This window comes from Lissotriton helveticus, chromosome 5_1 (genome assembly GCF_964261635.1).
Source record: "Lissotriton helveticus chromosome 5_1, aLisHel1.1, whole genome shotgun sequence".
Taxonomy (NCBI): Eukaryota; Metazoa; Chordata; class Amphibia; order Caudata; family Salamandridae; genus Lissotriton; species Lissotriton helveticus.
In genome coordinates, this window is record NC_136065.1 from 632,406,869 (window position 1) to 632,417,431 (window position 10,563).

General features: G+C 45.9%; 1 protein-coding gene across 1 annotated transcript in view; it reads right to left on the bottom strand.

The window, feature by feature from the left end:
- The window catches only part of PRODH2 (proline dehydrogenase 2), a 447,859-nt gene extending 440,318 nt beyond the window's left edge, over window positions 1–7,541 (bottom strand). The window contains exon 1 of the mRNA XM_078643011.1: window positions 7,249–7,541. Within this exon, the coding sequence (XP_078499137.1) occupies window positions 7,249–7,512 (264 nt within the window). The 5' untranslated portion in view covers window positions 7,513–7,541. The remainder of the gene's footprint in view (window positions 1–7,248) is intronic.
- Window positions 7,542–10,563: the final 3,022 nt, after the last annotated feature.

Here is a 10,563-nt window from a genome sequence, read left to right on the forward strand (position 1 = left end):
AAGGCGATAGCAAAACCAATGCTTACACTGCAGCAAAAATGGTCAGTTATTAAAGTTATTAAAGAATGTCTGGTCAAACCAAGCAAACGAAGACAGAATAAACCATTTGGTCTTCCAGTAACCCAAGAGAAATCATCAGGAAACAAAGCGACTCAGTAGAAGATGGGGTCAGTCTACTGGATTCGCCATTTAAAACGACCTAGATCATAGTCCCCTATGATAGCAACCATCATGTGGGGATAACTGTGACCTTACAGTCACTGTCAGGCCGATCATGGCAGGTTTCTGCTCTTATTGATTCAGGAGCTACAGGGAATTTTATCAATACTCTGTATATGGAGGGTTTGGCTATAACCACGGTAACTAAGGAAAGACCACAAACTATGAAGGTAGTGGATGGCACGGATTTAACATCCGGTCTAATTTGTTACTAAACCGAAGATATAAGCATGATCTGTAATAACGATCATGTAGAAACTACTGTCAGTGACGTCATTGACGCACCTCAACTCAGACTTATTTTGGGTGTTCCCTGGTTGATAATACATAACCCACACATTGATTGGGTGTCCAGAGTAATAACTCTAGACTCTGTGTACTACAACACTTCCTGCTATCCCAAAAAAGACACGTTATATAACCAGGTGGTACAAGCTCATGCTTTCACCATTAACTGGTACGGGTGCTATAATACAAGGAGTAGTACCAGAAGTCTATGACGATTTAGCACAGGTGTTCAACAAACAGGGGGCCAACACATTACATCCCCATGGCAGCTTTGACTGCCGGATAGATTTGATTCCTGGTTCTAGGCTATCATGTAGCCAGGCATACTCCTGCACTGAAAAAGAGGACACACATTTACTTACCTACCTTGATGAATACCTGAGAAACAGGTTTATATGCCATTCCAAGTCACCCAATTTATTCTTGCATCTTTTTCAAATCGAAAAAGAGTGTGACCTGAGAATGTGTATCAACTACAGAGCCACAAACAACATAATAAAAAACAGACACCCTTACCCTTAATTTCCAACCTACTTGATCAGGTTAAAGATGCTACCATTTAGACTAAACTAGACCTACGTGGAGCATACCACCTTGTTAGAGTCGGGGAGGGAGCCGAGTTGAAAACAGCATTCCAAACGAAATATGAATTTGTTGAATACCAGTCATGCCTTTCGGGCTCTGTAATGCTCCTGCTGCCTTTCAGTTTTTTATTGATGAAGTTCTGAGGGAGTACATTGATTTATGTTGCATTGTATACATTGATGACATCCTGGTTTACTCTAGAAATATCCCAGAACACGTTCGCCATGTCTGTGCTGTCTTGCAGCAGTTACAGCAACACGGCCTAAATGTCAAGCTAGAAAAGAGTGTATTCCATACCACTGAGGTAGGGTTCCTGGGTTATATCCTGAGTCCTGCAGAAATAGAAATGGATGTGAAAAAAGTCAAATCCATATTACATTGGCCATCCCCTACCTCAGTGAAACACGTTCAAAGATTCCTGGGTTTCGCTAACTTCTACCGACACCTTATAGAGGGTTTTTCAAAAACCATCACTCCTATAACCCGTCTGTTACGCAAAGGTACAAAATTCCTGTGGGACACAGAAGCCGAAAAAGCTTTTAATCTACTGAAAACCAAGTTTTCAGAAAACCCCTTTTGAAAACCCCGTCCTGATACATGCCAACCCTGACCAACCTTTTGTGGTGGAGGCTGCCACCTCACAAAATGCCCTGGGGGGAGTGCTGTCACAGAGGAACACCAAGACAGGCATGTTGCATCCTGTGGCCTACTATTCCCGGAAGTTACAGCATGCAGAATGCAAGTATACGATATCCGACTGAGAGTTCCTAGCTGTTAAGGCAACATTTGAGGAATGGTGTCATTACTTGAAAGACATTCAACATCCTGTAACCATATACACTGACCATAGGAACTTGCAATTCCTACGCTCGTCTAAAGCATTTACGTCTAGACAACTGAGATAGACCTTGCTCTTTAATGAATACGATTTTCCGATCACAGAGCGCTAAAGCTGATGCTTTTTCTAGGATAGATGAAGCAAAAGATGAATCAGACAAAACGAAATCCGAATCAATCATACTCAAACATTGTTTTCAAGGTGTAGTACTCATGTCCTCCTTTTTTTCTATATTACACCATGACATAAAAAATACCCTAAAGAGCGGATTGGGATCCTTAGGGGGATTACATTCCAGGATGGGTATCTATACTAGGACCACAGGTACTATCTCCCATTGATAGAAGACCAATAAAGAGCCTTGCACATGTGTCAAGATCACCTTTTATCTATCCAACCTGGGTACCAGAAAACACAAGACCATCTGAAAAGACATTACTGGTGGCCTTCTCTGTCCACTGACATGCATGCATACATAGCTTGCTGTCCTGTCTGTGCCCAAGGAAAGACCCTGTCCCGACTAGCTGTCAGTTTACTGCACCCTATTCCAGTACCCCAGTCCTTGGAACAATGTGTCAATGGACTTTGTAGTTGAACTACCCAGAACTAAGACTGGTTACACAACCGTTCTCACTATTGTGGACCACTTAACCAAGATAGCTCATTTTGTGTCACTAAAAAAGCACTCAGTTTGCATCCTGGTTTTGGGGTGAGTTGTGTAAATAAATGAACATGGAAGTCCGTTTGTCCTCAGCCTACCACCCACAAACTGATGATCAGGCAAAAAGGACTAATCAAACCATAAAACAGTACCTCCATTGTTTGCTGCATTCCATAGAAAAAGAATGGTCAGTAGTACTATGGATGGTAGAATATGCTTACAGTAATGCGAAACACACATCCATAGGCATGTCACCATTTTATTGTCTCCAGGGTCGACATCCTCGATCTATGCCCTGGGAAAAACATAAGACTAGCCACATGCCAACAGTGCAGGAGTACCTTACTCAGATCCATGAACTATGGCAACAAGCCTATTTTGAGCTAGCTAAGGCCAAGGAACAAACAAACAATCAGCTGATATTCATCGACAGAAAAAGACACAATTGATGGACGGCATGCAGAACAAATCAAAAAATTCACCACCAGTCAAGAGATCAGGGTTAAATGCATCATTCTTTTGCTCACCATGCCACCCCAATTTAGACCTGGTCATATGCAAGTCAATCAGTTGCACGGTGCTCCCAGTAGATGCAGCGTCAAGTGAGGGGGCCGATTACCAGATTGGCAACTAACAAGCCTTGGCAGTGGTAAGCACAGCGAAAATGTACTGGAACTTCACTGGGTCTCGGGAGTGACATAGAGGCCTGAAATTCGAGGCCGGGGAGGATACAACTCCCACAATGCACCGGACCACCTGGATTTGGGCAGTCCCACGGAGGGCCTGGTGGCCAGTTAGCAGGCTCATGTGCACTGTCGGAGTCTAAAACCAGCTCCTAGCAGTCCAAATGCGTGCAAAAAAGTGGGGGGCATTAGCAAAGAGCCCTTTTTTCACACAAAAATGAATCCCCAGGTCCAATGTGGATGTGAGAGGGCAATTTTGCACTAGAAAACAGCACTAGGGCACTGAATTTCTCTTCTCGTGTAATTTCTCACAGAACTCTAATGAAATTCCACATCATTACATTACACGGAATTATACCCACCGCCAGGGCCGGACTGGCTACCGGGCAGTTGTGTGTCCTACCGAGCAGGGGGATGATTTCTCTGTGGTGTGGGCTTATTTCATTGATGGGGACATGCGTGAGCTTTGAAATAAAAAAAGCAAAACGAATTTCGTTTTGCACACACATGTCCCCATCAACGAAATCATCCCCTGCTCGGCAGGACACACAACTGCCCGGTAGCCAGTCCGGCCCTGCCCACCGCTAACCAGTACCTCTCTTGTAGGCCACACTACAATGCTACACACTTTTAATCATGCATTTCGATAGGGTCCCTCACCAATCCAATGGTAATTTGTAGTGTTCTGCAGCCTCATCAGGAGAATGAAGCACTAATTAAAGTCTATGGTACAATAGAATACAATGGCAGGGACTGTGAGTTTAGATTTTCATTGACTGCTCTGTAAAATGTGATGTCTGAGGGTTGTGACTTTCCACCATGCTATAAAGCTAAACAAATTGCAATGTAAACCATGGCGACCTTGCCATTACTGTATGCAAGCAGAATGCTAACTAGGCTGTGAAAAAAACATGTGCCATGACGTTAAACCCCACTATAATCATAAGCACACAGCAGCATAGAAACACTGGGCCGGATGTACTAACATTAGGAATAACGATTTCCTTGTTACGATTCTCTTTATAGGAAATCGGTATTCCTAATGTCTGAAACTCTTTTGAGTTTCATTAGCAATTCCTAGTGGTTCACAAATAGACCTACCTTATACATCTTAATGCGGTAGGTCACAATTTATGGCCCATTAGGAATCACAGCCATCACAGCGATGGTGGCCTGCTGAGGTCAGCAGACCACCATGTCTGTAAAAGTTTTTTAATAAAGGAATTGTTTTTCTATAAATGCAGCCCATTTTCCTTAATGGAAAACGGGATGCGTTTAAAAGAAAAAAAAAAACATTTGCAGTTTCCTTTTTTAAGAGTAGACAGTGGTCTGTCTGCTCTTAAAAATTATTTGTTTTCCATTCTCAAAGGGGACCCATTTCAATTTGTGAATGGGTTACCCCTTCCTTCAATGAGTTGGTACAATATGAATATTTTGTACCTTAAACACGCCCCTTTCAAATACTGAATCACAAACACAAATTGCGATTTAGTAACTTGTTACTGAATCGCAATTTGTGTTTTGTAGATAAGTAAAAACATTTTTGCGGTCGGAAATAGCCCAATCAGCTTTTTATTACCGCAAAAATGCTTCGTACATGTTGCCCACAGTGACTTAACAAATTCAAAGAATGCTATTAAATTATGATTTAGGTAGTGTGACTATACACCTTGCCCATGGGCGTGGGAATTATGCTACAGTGGAGGACCAAATTATGCGGCAGGATTAACGAAATTTTCAGCACATTTTCTGTAAGTATTACTTCATTATTCTGTCATATGTATATGTTAAGACTGCATAGGCAGTAGCAGGAGTCTTGGTTGGTAGACATGGTCCAGGCAGCCTCGCACAAGTGCGTTATCTACAACCTTCAAAACCAGTCTGATCTGTTCCTCCAAACGTGGGCACCTTTTCTGCAAGATGAGAACGATGACAGACGTCTTACATCAGGCACCTCAGATCCCCCACCCCCAGCCCACCTCCAACCATATGGAATAAACGGAGCTGCATTACTCCGTACAACTGCCTATCCGTGCAGCACAGAACGCTTCTTCACTTTCTCCCCCTCATTTTTCCATTGTCACACCTATACTAACAACCTCTCATACCCCTTTCTCCACCCCTGTTCTACCCTGCTCTGCTTTACTACATCCCACCGTTCCCATCCCCCCTCTTCGAGCCTATACACCCTTCTCCTACCCTATCCCCCATTCTCACCCTCCCACCTTCTCCCCTCACTTCCCATGGACCCCTTCTCCATCCTTCTCTGTCCTCCCTCCCCATCCCCTTATCCTAGCCCCCTCTCTTCCCCACACCTTATCCCACAACCCACCGATACCTCCCTCCACTCCTTCCACAATTCCCTCCTTCCCTCCCCCCGTAATGCAGACACACCGAATAATATGGACTCCCATTGCCTGCACCCTGAGGACAGCGGCTGAGACCGCCCACACCATCAAGTTGGTCCTGTCATTACCTCCCTCCTCCCGTGCTTTTCATCACAATCCCATTTACTTATACAATGACCTATGGAAATACCACCGATAGCAGTGTAAAATAGTCATCCAGACACAGTGAATATAATTTAATAATATCTTTTAACTAAAGACATCATAATGTCATTTACACATCATTACAAGCAGGATCGGGGAAAACTCCCAACCCTTATTATTCTGCCTGTTCCACAACCCAACATCATCCTCCGCCCTGTTCATACCCTAAGACACCCGTCCCCAGTCGGCCTACCTGTTCATCAGCCCCATCGCAACCTACCATGACGGTTTTCTCTTATCCAGGGTGCGCATATCCCCCACACGCTATCATATGACTGAGCAAACACCATAGATAGGGCTCACAAGGGAACCGCCTCCTCATCAATGACGTGGGCCCATCACCTACAGGTCAACATCCAACTTTCTCGATCCCTGAAACTCTTTAGAACTTTACGTGGGCATTCCCCAGAGGTCTCTAGCCTTTATTCCCTACCCTGCCCCCCCCCCCCCCCCCCCCTATGATTATCCTCTCAGCATTCCCTCCCTCTCTACTCTCACGGTTATATAGTATGTACCATCTCATCCGAATTGCCATTGTATGACATTGCCCTACCTGAATGTCAGATGAGGGTTATCCATGCTATGTACCCTTATGCCTTCTTTAACAAACAACTGCAACACAAAAAACAGACTGCATGGGCAATGTTTTCACCCCTTAACTACCACTATAGCACCCAAATACAGCAGTAAGAAGGGCCACTGAAATTATGCGGAAGAGGAGGGCCAAATTATGGGCAGGGTTGCATAAAGTATACTGCAAGAAAAGGCAGATTTTGTGGCGTAATGCAGCACACTTTATAATAGTATTGTCATTATTTTGCCATTTACACACCTGTCTGGGCATTGATTACACCTCATTAGTTTCAGTTTCACACTCAAATATAGCAATAGGCAACAGAAAGGTGACCAATCAAGCTTTGCAGAGGGCCTTCCTCTGTGCGGCAACACTCACTAGGAGTCTTGAACTGTTAGAGCTATGAAACTATTTTTTGTTATAATCTGCAAATTACAAGCACACGATGAATAATAAAGTAAAAATGGCAAATTCATAATTACACAGAAAACTCGGCAGTTACAGAATTGCATATTGCTGGTGGCCCTGACTTTGCCAGAACATTAAATAAACAAATCGATTCAATGATTGTATACCTCCAATGAAAGGCAAGCAAGCTGTGTCTTGGTAACACCTAAAATTCGTGATGACAATATAAAACGAAGACACACCAAATAATTTAGTAAAAGTATTTTTTGATGGAAAGTATGAGGATTTCTTGGAAGTTCACGTTCATTTTCCTACTTGTGGTATATTTCTACACAAGGGCAGAGCTCATTTGTGAAATGTTTATGTCCTTTTAAAGCTGTGAGTACAAGCTACAATTAGGCAGCTTCCACCTTCGCAGATCGGTCAGTATTCAGTCTCACCTTCTGGCTGTTGTTCACTAGGATGGGAAAGGAGCACAACCGGAAGATGAGGAGACCTCTGGCGATCTCCCAGAAACTCTTCTGCCTGAACACCTCCCCGTCGTCGAACGAGATGTGTCTCGGTACCGGTCCAGGGTCCCGTACTGTGGGAGATGCGACGTCCACAGCATGTTGGGAAGAGGCCGCTCTGAGGAACCGGCGTGCACGCACAGGGACAGAGACGCGAAGAAATGCTCTCGCAGCAGTAAATCCCGACAGCGGCATAACGGTAGAGAGGGCCCTTGTTCAGCAATGAGATTTGCAGGTGGTGTCAGTGAATGTAGGTGAGGTGAGGTGTGTGAAAAGTAGTGCCCGTTCCGACAGTGTAGGCTGGCTGAGAGCAAGTGTGTGTAAAATTTTACCAACACAGGCCTAGAGTAGAAGGCTGTACCGCCGGACCAGGCAGGCCCAGCCGTAGAGCAGTGACTAAGTGAGAGGTGAAGTGTGGAGCAACACGCGAGAGTGTATAGGAAGGCAGCATACGTGTGCAAAGCCTGAAGAGAATTGGTGAAGCTGTTATTGGACAGGTGCAGGAACAATAAGCAAGAGTTGGACTGACAGAGGGAATTGCACCTTGTGAGTGAAAGTGGCAAGGATGTGCAGAAAAGCTTTTTTGCTTTTGCCCGAATGAAAAAGACAGTTGGGAAACGACACGGAAAAGATTCAAAGAAGCAGTAAAATGTGGGACAGAAGCAAGGGAAAGCATGCACCCGAATGGCCTTTCTCTTCCCTAGGACACCTGTTGTTCCAACGCGGGACGAGGTGGACTTTGAAAACGCAGAGACCCGAATACTGAGCCTGGCTGCTGGTTACCCAAAGATGTTAATATCCACAACTTATTAACTTGCAGTCGTGTTTGCGACTCGTGTTGGAGGACAGCTCGATCATTTGGGGGCGGAGGAAAGGGGGCCGTGTAGGCACTTTTCAAATACAGAAGTGAGGGAACCAGCCAGATGGCAACACGCGAATTGGCCAAGCTCTACTTAACCCTTCCGTAGCCAAGGGGTAGAGAAAAGACAAAAGGTAGAAACCCCTGCCAGCATGCATACATGAATACATATTCCACACCGACGTGGTGAGAAAATCAAACTTCAGGAAGTCTGAACTTCACAAGTGACGTTCCAAACATCCAAACAGCACGAGGGACACGGACACCTAGAGTACTAACAGATGTCTGAATGGATGTTAATATTGATTCTGTTGGCTGGAGATGTGTATCTTCATTGCTTGCCAAATTTGAGCGACATACTAGGACACGCTTGTACCGAGAGCCTGGGAACTGGATGTGCTGGTGCACAGATAAGACCGGCAAGTTAAATCATCTGCAAAGCATGGACAGAGAGCCAGAAGACAGGAAAACCTTCTCTACCTCTAAGGGGACAAAATCACTCTTAAGTGAATGGAAAGAGTTAGGTTCCTAATACCCTCAGAACCATACACAAGGCCTTTACTGAGTACCACATTCGAAGAGTTATCTCAGAATCAGAAATCAGTCCAACCCTCATTACCAGATTACGTGAATAAATCCAAAACCAAAACTCATAGGTATAATCAAACACCAACATAGGTCTAATTGCAAAACCATATTTAAAGCTTAACCCAGAAACCTGGCCCAGTGTCAACAGTTTAATCCAGGCGTATCCTAAAATCACCTCTAAACAGTGGAGCACTCTCCTTAGTAACTGTGAGAAAGTGCCCTCTTTCTGCATGGTTGCCTCCACTTTTTCCTGAACTGCTGATGTGCTTTGACTGAGTGTGCCCTGGGCTCCTGCCAATCAGGTACCCAGGTGCTATGTTCATTCATAAAACTGCGTTGAATACAAAATTGAATTGGCATCTCTGGCCACAGGTCAGCCCCTGGTAAATGGTACCACAGGTTCCCAGGGAATTGTGACCAGGGAAGACCTCTAAGGGCCACAGCACTTATTGTGCCACCCTTTGAAGCCCTGTACCTTTACACTCTCACATGGCCTTTGCAGGCTGCGTGTCTTGGTGAAGAACAAAGTGAAGTACTGACATGGCACACAACCCTGTGTGCCATGCCTACAACCCACTGCCCTGGCATAGATCAGCCAACTCTCTAGCTGGGTGCACTATACCAGTGGGGAGGGTACAGGGGCATGAGCCCTGTACCCCTACAGTGTCTAAGTCCATTTTTAGACATTGTAGGTGCAGTGCTGGAGTTAAGAGTATATGGGGCTGTCATTACCAATGCCAGTGTGGGATTTAATAAAAAATCCACACGGAGGGCATCTTAGAGATTCCCCCTTAAGAACGACCTACCACTAGTGTCCATGCTGAATGGCTGCTTTCAGCTGCCACCACCAGACATGTTTCTGGACCCCTGAGTTGAGGGCCTGCTGCTCTCGGGGGACTGAAACAATGCACATCCTGGGATGAGAAGCCAAGCCTCCTCCCCCAGGATGGGCAGGGTCCACGAAGGGGAAGCTTCAAAGGCTTGCCGCCTTTGTGAGCTTCCCCAGGCGTTTTGCTGCTTCAGCAACTGGTCCCCACCGGTTCTGACCCCCACTTTATGCGGAAGAATTGACGGGAAAACTAAGTGAGGAAGGGAGTTGTGTCCATCTCTGCCAACTCCACTCCTCAGGTGGGGGAGGCAAGGTGAAGCACAACTCTCAGTCCCCGCCATCTTGCAGATGGGGGGACCCAGCCAACCAGGGTGAGGCATATGCCTCCCTCCTACTGGAGGGTGGCATAAGAGGGTGTGTACCCACCCCAGGTAATGGACCCAATGGTCCCAACCTTTTACCTACCTGTAACACCCCTAATTCTTGTATTTAGGGGCACCACTGAACCTTGCTTCCTCAGACAAGAAAGCAGAAGAAGGACGGACCAGCCGTGCTGAAGCTAACAAGAGGAGGACGCCCACTGACTTGGCCCCAGTCCTACCGGCCTGTCCCCTCCTCCAACCTGCATGAGCGAAACTGCGGTATGTCTTGCGGCCAGCAGCCTCAAGAACCCTGAGGACCTGCCCTACCTTCAAAAGAAAAGACTCTGTCTCCTGTGAACACCGGATTTGTTCACCAACAGACACCAGGTCTGGCAAAGTCCACGGGAATGCACCACTCTGCAGCCGACGCCCACAGCCAGAGTTTGAGTGGCCGACACCAGGAGGAGGTCTCCCCGGTGATCCTGATCCAAAATCTGGCGACCCCTGACTTGCCTCTAGCTGACGCCTGCAGCCTCACGCCTGAAGGTCCCCCTAATGCGAGCCGGAGCTGGTAAGAAGATCCAACTCTAAAAGGCACCCCTACACCT